General features: G+C 38.3%; 1 protein-coding gene across 1 annotated transcript in view; it reads left to right on the top strand.

Moving 5' to 3' along the window:
• HEXB (hexosaminidase subunit beta) overlaps window positions 1-17,995 on the top strand; it is a 74,143-nt gene that overhangs the window by 51,728 nt on the left and 4,420 nt on the right. The window contains exons 6-10 of the mRNA XM_007079842.2: window positions 5,641-5,687; window positions 5,938-6,048; window positions 13,715-13,816; window positions 15,804-15,933; window positions 17,343-17,523. Coding sequence (XP_007079904.2) covers window positions 5,641-5,687; window positions 5,938-6,048; window positions 13,715-13,816; window positions 15,804-15,933; window positions 17,343-17,523 — 571 coding nt within the window. The remainder of the gene's footprint in view (window positions 1-5,640; window positions 5,688-5,937; window positions 6,049-13,714; window positions 13,817-15,803; window positions 15,934-17,342; window positions 17,524-17,995) is intronic.

Here is a 17,995-nt window from a genome sequence, read left to right on the forward strand (position 1 = left end):
AAATAGAACATGAAAATATTTATAGGTGTTTACTACAAATGTAACTGTAATCATTATCATCTAGATCATTTATATATAATGTTATGTGGTTTTAAGCTTTTTTAGTCTGGTCTGCCTTTGTCTGAAGTTTGTTAGGGAAAACAAAGCCTTATTGTTACTTGCTATGAGTCACATCAAAATGAAGCACTTCTGAGAATGTTCAGTGATTAGGTTCCAGTTCAAGAACTGATGTTCTCTCAGGGTGCCTGGAGGGCCCGGTTGAGTGTCTGACGTAGGCTCAGGTCATGATCTCACAGTTCATGGGTTAGAGTCCTGTGTCAGGCTCTGTGCTAACAACTTGGAGCCTGGAGCCTGCTTCCAATTCTGTGTCTCCCTCTCTCTCTCAAAAATAAACGTTAAAAATTAAAAAAAAAAATTAAGAAAAAACCTGATTTTTCTCTTAAATGTCAGATGCTCAAAGCAATGCTCTAAATAGTAAATGTATTGAGTGTATTGCACTTAACAGAAAATTCCAAAGTTACTCTTCCCAGCTGGGGCTTGTATTTGGAGGGAGGGAGAAGATACAACAAAAATGACTTTGAATTCTTTTTTTCTTTTCTATTTCCTGTCTTTATTTTTTTGAGGTATAATTGACATTATTAGTTCCAGGTGCACAACATAATGATTCAGTATTTGTATATACTGCAAAACATTCACCACAATAAGTCCAGCTAATATCCATCACCATACATAGTTGCAATTTTTTTTTTCCTTGGGGTGTCTGGGTTAAACATCTGACTTGATTTTGGCTCAGATCATGATCTCACAATTTGTGAGTTTGAGCCCAGCATCAGGCTCTATGCTGACAGGGTAGAGCCTGCTTGGGATTCTCTCCCTGCCTCTTTTCTCTGTCCCTCACCCCCCGCCCCCCCCCCCAAATAAATAAATTAATTAAAAACATTTTTTTCTTGTGAGAAGAACTTTAATGATGTACTGTCTTAGCAACTTTCAAATATGCAACACAGTACTATGAAATGAAGCCAGTATACTGTTCATTACATCCCCAGGATTTATTTATTTTACAACTGAAAGTTTGTACCTTTTGACCCCCTCACTCATTTTGCCCACTCCCACTCCACACCTCTGGCAACCACCAATCTGTTGTTTGTATCTATGAGCTTTTTTTTTTTTTGAGATTCCACATATAAATGAGATCATATGGTATATGTCTTTGACTTTATTTAGCAGAATGTCCTCACAGTCCATCCATGTTGTCAAAATGGCAGCACTCACATCTTTTCAAGTTATTTTTTCATTTTCTTCAGATAAATACCCAGAAGTGCAATTACCGGATCATATGTAATTCTATTTTTAATTTTTGTCTTTTTAAATTTGAGAGAGAGCAAGCGAGGGGCGGGGAAGAGAGAGAATGAGAGAATATGCGAGAGAATCTTAAGAGGCTCCAGGCTCAGCACAGAGCCTGATGCAGGGCTCGATCCCAATACCCTGTGATTGCGACCTGACCTGGAATCAAGAGTTGGTTGCTCAACCGACTGCCACACAGGTGCCCCTCTATTTTTAATTTTTTGAGGGCCCTCCATACCATTTTTCACAGTGGCTGCACCAACTTACATTGCTACCATTAGTGCACAGGGGTTCCCTTTTCTCTGCTTCCTCACCAACACTTTTTGTCTTTTTGATAATAGCTTTTCTTTCAGGTTTGAGATGGTATCTTGTGGTTTTAATTTGCATTTCCCTGATGATTATTGATGTTGAGCAAGCTCCTTTTCATGTACCTGTTGACCATCTGTATGTCGTCTTTGAAAGAAACGTCTTTTCAGATCCACTGCCCATTTAAAAATTTTTTTTTTAATGTTTATTTTTATTTTTGATTCAGAGAGAGACAGAGCATGAACGGGGGAGGGGCAGAGAGAGAGGGAGACAAAATGTGAAGCAGGCTCCAGGCTCTGAGCTGTCAGCACAGAGCCTGATGCGGGGCTCGAACTCATGGACCGTGAGATCATGACCTGAGCTGAAGTTGGACGCTCAACCAATGGAGCCACCCAGGCGACCACTGCCCATTTTAAAATCAGAGTATTTTTTGCTGTGGAGTTATGTGAATTCTTCCTATATTTTGGATATTAACCCCTTATCAGATGTACAGTTTGCAAATATTTTCTGCCATAGAGTAGGTTGCCTTCTCATTTTGTTTCAAGTCATTTGTGGAAGTCTTTTAGTAAATGTCCCATTTATCTATTTTTGCTTTTGTTGCCTTTGCTTTTGGTGTCAAGTACAAAAAGTCATTGCCAAGACCTAGGTCAAGGACCTTACCACCCTGTGTTTTCTTCTAGGAAGAAGGTCTTACATTCAAGTCTGTAATCAATTTTGAGCTAATTTTTGTGTATAGTTTATGATAGTGGTCCAGTGTTAACTCTTTTTCACGTGGCTGCAGTTTTCCCAACATTTATTGAAGAGACTGTCTTTTCCTTGTTTTTTTGTTGTTGTGGTAAATTAATCGACCATATATGTATGGGTTTATTTCTGGGTTTTCTGTTTCATTATGTTGATTAGTATATCTGATTGTATGTCAGTACTATACTATTTTGATGACAGCAGCTTTGTAATATAGTTTAAAATCAGGGAGTGTGATACCTCCAGCTTCATTCATCTTTCTCAAACTTGCTTTGGTGATTTGAGGTCTTTTGTGGTGCCATACAGATTTTAGGATTGTTTGTTGTGTTCGTGTGAAAAATGCTATTGGAATTTTGATAGGGATTGCATTGAATATGTACATTGCTTTGAGTGGTATGGATATTTTAATGGTATTCTTCCAATCCACGAGCATTGACTATCTTAGCATTCATTTGTGTCTTCAGTTTCTTTCATCTGTGCCTTAGAGTTTTCAGGGTAGAGGTCTTGCCCCTACTCCTATAGGGGCGCCTGGGTGGCTCAGTTGAGAGTCCTCCTTCAGCTCAGGTCACGATCTCATGGTTCATGAGTTCGGGCCCCATGTCGGACTCTGCTGACAGCTCACAGCCTGGAGCTTGCTTCAGATTCTGTGTCTCCCTCTCTCTTTGCCGCTCCCCCACTCATGTGTGCGCATGCACGCACTCTCTGAAAAATAAATAAACATTAAAAAAATTAAAAAAAATCTCCTTTGTATTTTATTCTTTTTGATACCATTGTAAATAGGATTGTTTTCTTAATTTCTAGTTCTGGTAATATAGAAACACAACAGATTTTTTTGGTATTTTGATTATTATTTAAGTTTACTGAATTCATTGATTAATTCTAACACTTTTTTTGCGGAATCTTAAGGTTTTCTATATATGTCACCTGCAAATAGTGACCATTTTACTTCTTCCTTTCTGATTTGGATGCCTTTTATTTTTTTTCTTTTCTTGCTTAAATGCTCTGACTAGGTCTTCTAATACTAAGTTGAATAAAAGTGGTGAGAGTGAGCATCCTTGTCTTATTGCTGCTCTTTTTATCATTGAGTCTGAGGTGAGCTGTGGGCTTACCATATATGGCCTTTATTATGTTGAGGTACGTTCCCTCTGGAGTGTTTGTCGTAAGTGGATAGTGAATTTTGTCAAATGCTTTTTCTGCATCTGTTAAGATCTTATGATTTTAGGGGCACCTGGGTGGCTCAGTCATTTGAGTGTCCGACTCTTTATTTCGATTCGGGTCATGGTATCATGGTGGGTTCGAGCCCCGCATCAGGCTCTGCGTTGATAGTGTGGAACCTGCTTGGAATTCTCGCTCTCCCTGTCTCTCTGCCCCTCCTCTGCTCGCTCGCTCTCTCTCAGAAAATAAAATAGACTAAAAAATTTTTAAAAAAAGATCTTATGACTTTTCCTTCATTTTGTTAATATGGTGTATCACATTGATTTGCAGGTGTTGAACCATCCCTGCACTTGTGGAATTAATTCCATTTGATCATGGTGTATGGCTCTTTTTATGTATTATTGAATTCAGTTTGCTACTGTTTTGTCGAGGATTTTTGTATTAATGTTCATCAGGGATATTGGCCAGTAATTTTTTTTTTCCTTACCTGGTTTTGGTGTCAGGGTAATGCTGGCCCTGGAAAATGAGTTTTGAAGTGTTGTCTCCTCTTCTGTTTTTTGTTTGTTTGTTTGTTTGTTTGTTTTTTGGAAAAGTTTGAGAAGAATTGGTGTTAATTCTTCTTTAAATGGTAGAATTCACTTCTGAAGCCTGGTCCTGAACTTTGGTTTGTTAAGAGGTTTTGGATTAATGATTCAGTCTCCTTACTAGTAAGTGGTCTTTTCAGTTTTTCTATTCCAAGATTCAGGTTTTTTTAGTATGTATGTTTCCAGGAATGTATCCATTTCTTAGAAGAAATGGATAGTAAAATACTTAGGCTGTCTAATTTGTTAGCTTATAATTGTTCATAGTAGTCTCTTAGCCTTTTTATTTCTGTAGTATCAGTTATGTCTCCTGATTCGTTTCTGACTTTGAACTATTCTTAGGTTAAAATTTTCCCTGGCTTCATACTTGTCAGCTAGAATGATGAATTACGGTACAGTTGGGGGTACCTGGCTGGCTCAGTCAATGGAGTACGCAACTTTTTTTTTTTTTAATTTTTTAAAATATATTTATTTTAGAGAGAGAGAGAGAGAGGCAGAGCATGAGCAGGGGAGGGACAGAGAGAGAGGGAGACAAAGAATCCAAAGCAGGCTCCAGGCCCTGAGCTGTCAGCACAGAGCCTGACATGGGGCTCAAACCCACGAACTGTGAGATCATGACCTGAGCTGAAGTCAGACCCTTAACCGACTGAGCCACCCAGGCACCCCAGGAGTGTGCAACTCTTGATCTCAGGGTTGTGGGTTAAAGCACCACGTTTGATGTAGAGATCGTTTCAAAATATTTAAAGAAAAAATATATATAGTAAAGTCAAGGGCAGTTAGAGGAAATGGCCTGTAATAGAGTTTACTAAGGAAACAATCCACTTGAGTGAAAAATGTTCAGGAGATATTCTTTGTAGCTGTGAGTAAAACATTGTTGAGTTTTAAGTTGGGCTCTCATTTATATTTTCATGGTGCTTTTGATCCTTTTTCCCTTCTGTTTATGTACCTTCTAATACTTTTTTTTTTAAGGTTTATTTATTATTTCTGAGAGAGAGAGGGTGCGCACACATGGGGGAGGGGCAGAGAGAGGGAGACAGAGGATCTGAAGTGGGCTCTATCCTGACAGCAGAGAGCACAATGTGGGGTTTGACCCATGAAATCCACAAGATCATGACCTGAGTGGAAGTCGAATGTTTAACCTACTGAGCCACCCAGGCACCCCAAGTGTATTATCTTTTAAAGTGACTATATTTTAGCATAGAAATAAATACTATATATTTATTAAGTAACTAGTATTTTGTTGTATTAAGTCACTATTCATTTTTAAGTTTATCATTCCAACAAAACCCAGGGTATGGGTACAATGAAGTAAAACATTTTAATTAGATGGCAACAGGGATTTTTTTTTAACTGAGCTTTGATTTTAGAAAATATGTTAGAGGTATAGAGGTAACATTATAGTTAGTTTTATTTGCCTTATCTGGTTATGGGTCTACGTTTGGATAATACAACTTTTACTGACTTAATCTGTTATAAAAGTAATGCATTAAATTATGAATTTTACTCTCCCTAGGTTTAGAGACCTTTAGCCAGTTAATTTATCAAGATTCTTATGGGACTGTAAGTATGATTATTATATGTTACTAAAAATTATTGGCTATCCCTTTTACTATAAGAAAAATGTAAAGTTTTTAGCTGTTTATTGCTTCTTGAGTGTTTTTTTCTCTCCAAATGTTTATCTTTTTTGGTAAATGTAAACTTGACACTTTCTTCTAATCTTTCATCCAGTGCTTGCATAGATACGGTCTTTGCTGAGCTCAAGTCCAGAGAATATTCTAAAAATAAATCAAAATTTTATTTTGTTTTATAGTTCACCGTCAATGAATCCGACATTATTGATTCTCCAAGGTTTCCACATAGAGGAATTTTAATTGATACAGCCAGACACTTTCTGCCAGTTAAGAGCATTCTCAAAACTCTGGTAGGTGATTATTATTTTTTTATCCATTTTCTATTCCAAAGATGTGTGCTTTTATGGTGTTCCTTAATATGGGTTATTTACGCTGTTGTGTAGGTTGAAAGAGGGGGATGGTTTGTCATATACTGAAGCACTGAGCTTTCTTCCTTCCCTCCCCTGGAAAGTATATTTCCTCAGCTGAGAAAGCCAGTGTCCTCCACTGAACTTTATTTAAAGTGTCATAGAAAGTTGGCTAGAAGCTGCCAGGGAAATGTTCCAAAGAAATACGGACTTCAGATGGTGAGAGTTGGGGGTGAGGTTGACGGTAGCTATTTTCTCCTGTCTACTTTTTATTGGTTCATCTGCACGATCATCAATTTGTAAGGGTAGGAAGGTTTTCCTCCCATGTTTTTCTATACCTTTATTTGATCACTTCTGAACAGACCATATTATTAAAAAGGGATTTTTACATTCACACTACTGTCCTGAATTTTATTCTCCAAAAGACATTATTGTCACTCTTATGAAAGAAATAAATACTTAGTATAAAAAATTCAAACATAGATATGCATAAAATAGATAGTAACCCCATAATTGCATTACCAAAGGTTGACATAAATTTCTGTGCCCCATTTATCTCATCTTGCCCTTAAAAATGAATATTAATACACATGACATGACTTTTTTTTTTTTTTTTTTTTTTCTTAATGTTTTTTATTTATTTTTGAGACAGAGAGAGACAGAGCATGAGCGGGGAAGGGGCAGAGAGAGAGGGAGACACAGAATCCGAAGCAGGCTCCAGGCTCTGAGCCGTCAGCACAGAGCCCGATGCGGGGCTCGAACTCACAGACTGTGAGATCATGACCTGAGCCGAAGTCGGACGCTCAACTGACTGAGCCACCCAGGCGCCCTTTTTTTAAAGTTTTTTCTTTTTAATGTTTAGCTCTTTTTGAGAGAAAGAGAGTGAGCAGGGGAGGGGCAGAGAGAGAGAGGGGGAGACACAGAATTTGAAGCAGGCTCCAGGCTCTGAGCTGTGACATGACTTTTTAAAAAACTTAACTGGAATTGCACTTCTACTACCTTAAAAAACATGTTATGGACATCTTTTTATGAAAGAATATATAAGGTCTGTACCATCTTTTTAAACCGTTGAATATTCCGTTTTTTATACCATGATGTGAGTTTAACCATTCTCATGCTGACGAACATCCAGGTTAATTTATCATAAACAGTACTGTAGAATAAGCATTCTTAAATTTGCACACTTGTCAGGATTTTCCTCTAAGATCAGGATACAAGACAGGGTGTCCACTCTCACCACTTCCATTCTACATAGTACAGGAAGTTCCAGCTGCAGCACTTGGACAAGAAGAAATAAAAGGCATCCAAATCAGTAAGGAAGTAAAACTGCCACAATTTGCAGATGACATCCTACTATATATAGAAAACTCTAAAGCCTCCACCAAAAACCAATAACTTCAGTAAAGTTGTAGTATAGGAAATTAACATACAGAAATCCATTGCATTTCTATACGCTAATAATGAAATAGCAGAAAGGGAAGACAACAATCCTCTTACAGTAGCATCAAAAAATAAAATACCTAGAAGTAAACTTAACCAAGGAGGTGAAAGACCTGTATTCTGAAAACCATAAAATGTTGATGAAAGAAACTGAAGACAATGCAAACAAATGGAAAGATACTTCATTCTCATGGATTGTAGGAATTAATATAATTAAAATGTCCATATTACCCAAAGCAATTGACAGATTGATTTCAATCCCTATCAAAATTACCCAAAGCATTTTTCACAGAACTATAATGAATAATCCTATAATTTGTGTGGGACCACAAAAGACCCTGAAAAGCCAAAACAATCTTTAAAAAGAACAAAGCTGAGAATATAAAAATCCCAGATTTCAAGATATAATAACAAAGCTGCCATGATCACAACAGTATGGTAATGGCACAAAAACAGACACACAAATCCAAGGAACATAAGAGAGCCCAGAAATAGGTCAGTTAATCTATAACAAAGAAGGCAGAAGGCAAGAATGTACAATGGGGAAGAGACAGTCTTCAAATGGTGCTGGGACAGCTGGACAGCTACGTGCAAAAAATGAAATCGGATCGCTGTCTTACACCATACACAAAAAATAAACTCAAAATGTCATTCTTTTTTTGTGTCTGATACTCCATTGCATGTATGTATGTGCATATACACACAGACCCACAGACACATCACCTTTTCTTTATCCACTCATCTATCAGTGGACACTTGGTTCCTTCCACAGTTTGGCTATTGTAAATAATGCTGGAGTAAACATAGGGCACATATATATTTTCAAATTAGTGTTTTTGTTTTCTTTGGTTAAATAGCCTTTAGTGGAATTACTGGATCATATAGTAAATCTACTTTTAATTTTTTCAAGGAACCTCCATACTCCACAGTGACTGTACCAGTTTACATTACCAGTAACAGTGCACAAGGGTTTTTTTCACATTCTCCATATCCAACACTTATTATTTCTTGTCTTACTTTGGCCATTGTGACAAGTGTAGAGAGATAACTCATTGTGGTTTTGACTTGCATTTCTCTGATGATGAGTGATGTTGAGCACATTTTAATGTATCTGTTGGCCGTCTGTATATCTTCTTTGGAAAAATATTCAGGGCCTTTGCTCGTTTTTAATTGGATTATATTGGGGTTTTTTGGTCTTGTATAAGTTGTTATATATTTTGGATATTAACCCCTCCTGGGGTATATTATTTGCAAATGTCTTCTACCATTCAGTAGGTTGCCTTTTTGTTTTGTGGACAGTTTCCTTCACTGTGCAAAAGTTTTATTTTGTTTTTGTTGCCCTTGCCCAAGGAGAACTATCCATTAAAATGTTGCTAAGGCAGGTCACAAAGAGATTACTGCCTAAGTTTTCTTCTAACAGTTTCTTTCATTTTTTTTTTAATGTTTGTTTATTTTTGAGAGACCGTGAGTAGGGCAGGGGCAGAGAGAGAGGGAGGCACAGAATCTGAAGCAGGCTCCAGGCTTTGAGCTGTCAGCACAGAGCCCTACGTGGGGCTCGAACTCTCGAGCTGTGAGATCATGACCTGAGCTGAAGTCGGATGCTTAACCGACTGAGCCACCCAGGTGCCCTTCTTCTAACAGTTTGATGGCTTCAGGTCTCCCATTTAGATTTTTATGGTATGTTGTATGGTATGTTTTTCCAGCCCTTCATTTTCAGTCTGTGTGTTTTTTTAGGTGTGAAGTGAGTCTCTTGTAGACAGGATATAGGTGGGTCTTATTTTAGGTTTGTTTTTTGGGTTTTTTTTTTTTTTTGTATTTTTTTCCATTTAGTCATCCTTTGTCTTTTGACTGGAGCATTTAGTCAGTTTACATTTAAAGTAATTATAGGTATGTATTTATTGCCAGTTTATTCTTTTCTCGTTATTTTTGTTTTTCTCTGTTCCTTTCTTCTTTTGCACTCTTTGTGGTTTGATGCCTTTCTTTAGTGTTAGGCTTGGACTCCTTTCTCTTTATTTTTTTTTTCTGTGTCTGTTGATGGTTGCTTAAGTTCAAACATTCTAAAAGCACTACAGTTTAACCCCCCCCTCTGTATTTTATGTATATGAGGTCATATTTTACATCTTCTGCGTGTGTATATCCTTTCACTGATTTTTATAGATAGGATTTTACATCTTTTGTATTTTAACCTCCATACTGGCTTTATTATTTTTTTTTAATTTTTTTTTTTAAACATTTATTTATTTTTGAGACAGAGACAGAGCATGAACGGGGGAGGGTCAGAGAGAGAGGGAGACACAGAATCCAAAACAGTCTCCAGGCTCTGAGTGGTCAGCACAGAGCCCGATGCAGGGCTCGAACTCACGGACCGCGAGATCATGACCTGAGCCGAAGTCGGCCGCCCAACCGATTGAGCCACCCAGGCGCCCCCATACTGGCTTTATAAATGACTAATCTACCTTTATTATATGTTTGCTTTTACCCGTGAAACTTTTTCCTTTCATAATTATCTTCTGTTTACGGCCTTACCTTTCTACTTAAAATAGTCCCTTTAACATTTCTTTTAAGGCCAGTTTAACGGTAGTGAGCTCCTTTAACTTTTGTTTGCCTTAGAAACTATTTTTCTGAATGAGAATCTTGCTGGGTAGAATGTTCTTGTTTGCAGGTTTTTTCCTCCCAGCACTTGGAATAGATCAGGTCACTCCCTACTGGCCTGCAAAGTTTCTGCTGAAAAATCAGCTAACAGCCTTATAGGGTTTGCCTTGTATGTTACTGTTTTCTCTGTAGCTTTAAGATTCGCTATCATTATGTTTGCTGCTTCAATTATTACATGTATTGATCTGGACCTACTTGGGTTAATCTTGGTAGGAACTTTCTGTGCTTCCTGGATATGGGTGGCTGTTTACTTCCCCAGATTAAGTTTTCAGCTGTTATTTCTTCAGATAAGTTTTTACTCCCTTCTCTCTTCTCCTGGGATTCCTCTAATTCAAATGTTATTACATGTGATGTCATCTGGGTCCCTTTAAGCTGTTCTCATTTTATATTAGAATTTTTTTCTTTTTGCTGATGATCTTGGTTGCTTTCCATTACTGTGTCTTGTAGATTACTGATGTGTTCTTTTGCATCCTCTAACCTGTTTCTTCTAGTTTTTTTTTTTAATTTCAGTTACTAAATTCTTTATCTGTTCTTTCATTATTTTCTATCTCTTTGTTGACATTCTGAGTTCATCCACTCTTTTCTCGAGTCTGAGTATCTTTATGACCATTACTTTGTTTTGTTTGTTTATTTAAATTCCAGGAGGTTACTGTATAGTGGAATATTAGTTTCAGGTATGACCATTACTTCCAATTCTGTATCAGGTGTATTGCTTTTCTGTTTCATTGAACCCTGTTGCTAGGATTTTTGTCCTTTTCATTTGGGACCTGCTCTTCTGTCTTCTCATCTTGTCTCTCTGTTTTTATGAATTATGGAGGTCTGCTGTGTCTCCTGGTCTTGGAAGTAGTGACCTTATGTAGAAGAGGTGTTTTGGTGCCCTGTAGCAGTGTTCCTGGTCGCTAGAATCTGGTGTTCCAGGGATGTCTCCTGTGTAGGTTGCATGTGCCTTGTTGCGGTTGAGCTTTGTTTGCCTTTAGCCCATTTGACTCTAATGACCCATGTTGCCTGCTTTGAGTACAGCACGCAGGGTTTGGTCCCTGCACTGTTGAAGGGCCTGAGTCCACTGTGGGCTCAGAGGGGGTGGGGGGGTGGGCAGCAGTCAAACTAGTCTGGACGTAGCCTCTTTGCTGCAGTTGTGGGAGCACCTCCCAGCAGGACTTGTTCTTGAGAAGCTGGCTAAAAGGCTCAGCTGCTGGAACTGCAGGCATGTTGGTATATGGGGTTATTCTCCTCCTCTCCACGAGGCAGGAGGCACTTTGAATGAGGCGGGGCCCGTGGTGTTAGCAAAGCAGGTGAGGTGTTTGGTGTTAGCTATCTAGGTATGGGGAGAAGAGAAATGACTGGTGCCTGCCACCACTTTGATTCTTAGAGAAGCTCTCCTCAAGATCCCTGCCCTTCCGGTGCATGTTCTGAGATTAGTAAATAAATCTCCTTTACCATACCCCAGGCATTTTACGAACTGCTGCTTCTGTGCTGTGTGGGTGGTTATTTATTTATGTGTGCTGTTTAAGGGGCAGAGACTTTGTTTCCTGTTGCCCTCTGGCTCTTGGAGGTAAGTGCACTGATTTTAAAAGTCCCACTGGCTTTCAAAGCCAGATGTCATGGAGATACATCTTCTCAGTGCAAGTCCCCAGTATCTTGGGTGTCTGGTGTGGGGGCTCGTGTCTCTGTGCATCTGATGTCCCTCTTGGTTGTGGTCAGTCTCACCAGGGTTTTGGTTCCCAACCATATCTCCATTCCTCTGTTTCAGTGTGGCCTTCGCTCTTTACCTATGGAAGGTCTGTTCTGCCAGTCTTTAGTATTAGTTGTCCAGATATAACTGTTAAGATATCTTGTTATGTCAATGGGACAAGGTGAACTTGGGATCTTCCTACTGTATCTTCTACCTGACCTCTACATTTTTATCTGATTCTATTTCTTATCTATATCAGGGGTTGGCAAACTAGAGCCCAAGGGCCAAATCCAGTTTGTATTTGTTTCTGCTAATGAAGTTTTACTGGAACGCAGCCACATCCATTTGTTTACATTTTATCTTGCTCTACAGCTGCAGGATCAGTTGTGACAGAAACATGTGGCTCATAAAACCAAGGTACTTACTGTCTGGCCCTTCATGAAAAAAGTTTGCAAGCCCCTGGTCTTTATTGAGGCACTCCTTCCTCTGATGGTAAAAATCTTGCCATTATGCACTAGAAAACTTTTACTCTTTTGTCTAATTGCCTGTAGGTAAGCTATTTCCCATACGCATCAACAAATCCTTTCAGTCTTGATGGAGAAAAGAGGCTTTAAGTTTTAATTAGCTGGTAGGGCAAACAAATCTACCCTTTTACTATTTTTATCTTTTTTCAATAGTCTGTTTATATTTTATATAAATAAAACATTGTTTATTCCTCTAGAACATCAATAAAATTGATAGCAATTTCCCCAAAAATTCCTGAGAATTTTGCATTTTTATACCAAGTTTCTTTGATTGCTAAAGAAGGGATAGCACTCAAATGTCAGAATTGTGATGAATTCTGTAAATGACTTTTTCTGCGGGAATTGTAAGTCCTGATACTTAAATACTCCATTTTCCCCCTGCTCTGTTCCCAAAAATGAACATTTTCTGTTCTAGGCCAATGCCTAAATTCACAAGAATTGAATTGGAATTTACAAGATGACTACCTTTTCCTAGAACAAAGTTAGAGCTCCCTGTTTAGAATAAATACAGATGCTGAATAGGCTTTTTAAAAAGTGACATACCAGGGGCGCCTGGGTGGCTCAGTCAGTTAAGCGTCCGACTTCGGCTCAGGTCATGATCTCATAGTCTGTGAGTTCGAGCCCTGCATCGGGCTCTGTGCTGACAGCTCAGAGCCTGGAGCCTGTTTTGGATTCTGTGTCTCCCTCTCTCTCTGACCCTCCCCCGTTCATGCTCTGTCTCTCCCGGTCTCAAAAATAAGTAAACCTTAAAAAAAATAAAAGTGACATACCATATAATTTATACTTCTTTCTCGTTCTTGCTTTGCTGAAAAAGTAACTTATTTTTAAATTTTTATTTATTTATTTTTGAGATACAGTGTGCAGGAGGAGCAGGGAGAGAGAATCCCAAGCAGACTCTGTGCTGTCAGCACAGAGCCCCACACAAAACTTGAACTCACGAACTATGAGATCATGACCTGAGTGGAAACAAAGAGTTGGATGCCTAACCAACTGAGCCACCCAGGCGCTCCTGAAAAAGAACTTTTTTTGATGGTTTATTTATTTTTGAGAGAGAGTGAGCAAGCGAGGGGAGGGCAGAGAGAAGGGGACAGGATCTGAAGCAGGCTCTACACTGACAGCAGAGACCCCAGTGTAGGGCTCAAACTCAAAAACCATGAGATCATGACCTGAGCTGAAGTCAGACGCTTAACCGACTGAGCCACTCAGGTGCCCCTAAAATGAAGTAGACACATTGGAAACAATACTGAATGTAGATAAGTAAGTTGGGTTGTGTGTGTATTATATCTGTGGTATGTTAATTTTTTAACATGTTTGCTTGCAGGATGCCATGGCTTTTAATAAATTTAATGTTCTCCACTGGCACATAGTTGATGACCAGTCTTTCCCTTATCAGAGTGTCACTTTTCCTGAGTTAAGCAACAAAGTGAGTAATTCATGTTATTGTAGTCTGTCTTCAAAAATGTTTGTATGATTTCATTAGAACTTTTGAGGTTAAATGTTTTTTCTTATGGATGGAATTAAAATATAAAAGTTACATGTTTGTGGTTTAAAAACTTCTTTAATAGGCCGTGGCTTAGCAATTTAGATCCATAAAACTTTTTATAATGGTTAAGTTACTGTAAATAAGTGATGTCTAATAGTTATATAAATAAAATTTTAAAAACTTAAATGAATATAGGAGACCTGAAGCATTCATAACTAATAGAAGGTTAAGTATTTTTATCACCTAATGTGGAGTTGTTACCGGATACTGTAAATGATTTTTTTCTTTCTGAAAAACTACATCGAGAATTTTAGAGATGAGATCTTCTTAGCAAATAATCGCTGTCTCAGAAGTGTTCAAATTAATTGTATTATAAATCAGTGGAGGTGGGAGCAAGCCCGTGTCATCTTGTTTAATCTCCTTGTAATACAGAGAGACTGACATCCTTATCTGTAGTCGCAATTAGGAAGGGACAAAACCAGGACTCTGAATGTCCTCTATCCACAGTACCCAAGCTCTCTCCAATGTTATGATGTAGTATAGGTTGAAATGTTACTGGCACTCCGTTTTTGTTGGCTTTTGTTTTACTTTTTATTACAGAAAATTTCACACATACACAGAAGTAAACATAGAAGACAGAGATTTCCATGTCTTTGTCACCCAGCTTCAGTAATCAGAACTTGGCCAATCTTGTATCACTTACACTCACCCTCCCTTCCTACCATATTTTAAAGAAAATCCCAGACACCACATCACATTTGTAAAAAGGTCTTTCTTTAAAAACAACAACAACAAACCCATAATATACTATTGCAGCTGAAAAGTTAACAGTAATCCAGCTAATCAATCATTATTTATATTTCCCCAAGTGTTTACCTTGTTTTAATGAACAAAATCTTATTTGTAATGGCATGCAAATGAGTTCCATACATTGTGGTCAGTTAGTGTGTCCATTGTCTTGGTGTTATAGGTATCTCCCTGCCCATCTATTTTTTTTGTAATTTGCCATTTTTGTTAAACTAAATCATTTGTCTAGTTCCCAAAGTCTGGGTTTTGCTGATTGCATTCTCATATTGTCAATTATTCTCCTGTCCTGTATTTACTATGAGTAGTTAGATCTGATCTTGATTAGATACAAATTTGGGGGGGGTGAGACAGGATTACTTTTTAGGAGTTGAGCATTTACATTTATGTATAAATTTAGATATAGCTTATAATTTATATGTAATATTTACATATTTATGCCTTGAGAAATGTGCTTTACGCTAACACCTTTAATCAACTTTTAGTTACAACCCAAGTGTAACCTATAAAGGGATTGTAATCTTAAAAAAAAAAAATCAAGTCACTTATCAGAATATGTCTGGGGGAATTTTTAAAGCTGACAGTAATTAAAATGACTTCGAAAGGCAACAGCTCAGCTTTGTAATAGTGTGTGAATTTTTATTCTAAAACTGACAAGGGGAGTGTATTTTCCATTTTCACAAGTTTGACTTTGGAGTCAAACATTTTATTTGTATTTTGTTGTATGGTTACATGAGGTTGAAATAGCATGAGGATAGATGTTCCTGAACCAAGAGGAACTAGAAGAGATAGTTCTATTAGTAAATCTGGAATTAACCCACAGTGTGCTGAGAGCTGATAAGATACAGTAAATAATTTAAATGGCTGGCTCAGTCGGTAGACCATGCAGCTCTTGATCTTGGGGTAGTGAGTTCAAGCCCCACACTGGGCGTAGAGCTTCCTTGTGAATGAATGAATGAATAAAAGTGGGGATTAAAGAAAAAAAAATGAGTCCTCCACCACCACACTGGACTGTTTAATACATTGTTACACAAGAAAAATCACCTATCACTATGCAAACAGAACTGTTAACAGTATCCTGGACAAACCCATTTCATACATTTTAATAAATACGGCTTTACAGGGCAGCTATTCTCTGTCTCATGTTTATACACCAAACGATGTGCATACGGTGATTGAATATGCCAGATTACGAGGGATTCGAGTCCTACCAGAATTTGATAGCCCTGGACATACACAGTCTTGGGGAAAAGGTAAGGAGTGTCATTTTTAAGTTGCAAAGAGTGAATACCTGAGGTCCTTCCTGCATTTTTTTTTTTAACGTTGATATTTTTGAGAGAGTGCACGTGGGGGACGGGCAGAGAGAGAGGAAGAAAATCCCAAGCAGGCTCCATGCTATCAGCACAGAGCCTGACTTGAGGCTCGAACTCACAAACCATAAGATCATGACATGAGCTGAAATCAAGAGTTGGACACTTAACTGAGCCACCCAGGCATCCCTGTTCATTTTGTTCTTAATACCTTGTGGTTTGCACAAGGGTAGCACTATTGACAGATGGAATTCAGTTATTATGTGTCTGTTGTGAGCAAGTCACTGCCTAAAGTATGGAAAAAAAAAAAGTCTAAAGGAAAAATTACAAGTAGAACATGCTAAGTGAATGTTAAGAAATAGTTTCCTGGATAACACTAAAAATGCTTTTGAGAGATCAAAGAATATATTCATGTTTCTGGTAAAGGGAATAACATGAGGAAGGGCATTGGTTGGAGTGTAGTGCAGCAAAGACTAGGAAGCATTATAGGGTGGTTAAGAACTGAGTCTTGAGCCACACTGTCTGGGTTTGAATCCTACTTCTGCCTTTTATAAACTGACTGACCTTGATCAAGTTGTAGAATGTCTCATCCTCAGTTTCCCCATCTCTAAAATGTAGTAACTATCATATAATTTTTTGACGGTTAAATAACATGTAACACAGCACCTGGCATTTACAATTGTTCAGTACTATTAGGGTAGATACGGAGAATATTGAGAAATCAGTCTGGTGAAGTACAGTGTGGAGGGCCTTGGGTGAGGAATGTGGGCTCCAGCAGGACTCATGGGAACGACACTTCAGGAAAACCTATGTGAGGAAGTGGTCGACTGGAAGGGGAAGGAGATGAAGTCCTAGACCAGAATGGTGTTAATGGAAATGGAAAATAATGTACAGAACTGAGAGACATCCCTAGAACTTGGCAACTGATCAACCCTGAGAGAAGAAGGAAAACTTAAAGAGGAGGAAGATGGTAAACGCTTACCAGAACACAGTAATCAGGAGCAGCTACTGAAGGAGCTTACAGAACAGAGAATCTCGCTTTTGTTAGATGGTATTTGAAGTGCAGCTGGGATATCTAATTGTGTTGAGCAGGGAATCTGAAATATGGATTGAAACTTAGGAAAAAGGGTTTGGGTGAGGTCAAGATTTGTTAGTGCCAAATAAACGAGATATCTGAAATGGATAAAATAGGGTGAGGAAAGGGAAACAGAGGTACAGAGGACAGGATTCAAGAAACAATTGCTCATAAGGTTAACTTTTTCTGTATAAATTCTCTTACAGCTTCAACAAAATAGAGTAGTATAATCACATGCAAAGTGATGTCTTTGTGATTAAAATACTTCTTCTTCCAGGTCAGAAAGACCTCTTGACTCCATGTTACAATGAACATAAGCAGTCTGGGACCTTTGGACCTATCAACCCTATTCTGAATTCAACTTATAACTTCCTGTCTCAGTTTTTCAAAGAAGTTAGTATGGTGTTTCCAGATCACTTCGTTCACTTGGGAGGAGATGAAGTGGAATTTACATGTTGGTATGACAATTCTTTAAAAGCCTTACTTTTTTAACCATTGCATTCGAAGTGGATATTAGAGGTTTCCACGTGAAAAAGGAAGATTTGGGAAAGATCTCTGCTTGCTAGGTTTTAAGTTAGCAACATAACTTGAGAATAAAAGCTTTTAGGAAGGAGAATCGAGACGTAAAAGACCGTGGGGACTGGAAACAGACTACAGTGAACAAGAACAGCTTTAGTGAAAAGGCAGTGATTAGGTGGGGGAGATTTTTCTCAAATAAAAATCCTTTGTGGGGCGCCTGCGTGGCTCAGTCAGTTGAGTATCTGACTTGGTTTTGGCTCAGGTCATGAGCTCTGTGCTGACAGCATGGAGCCTGCTTGGGATTCTATCTCTCTGCCCCTCCCCTACTCACACACACACTGTCAAAATTAAATAAAACATTTAAACAAAAATCCTCTTTGCAAATAGCCTTAGTTGGAGGAGAGAGGTTGG

Source organism: Panthera tigris, chromosome A1, assembly GCF_018350195.1.
Source record: "Panthera tigris isolate Pti1 chromosome A1, P.tigris_Pti1_mat1.1, whole genome shotgun sequence".
NCBI lineage: Eukaryota > Metazoa > Chordata > Mammalia > Carnivora > Felidae > Panthera > Panthera tigris.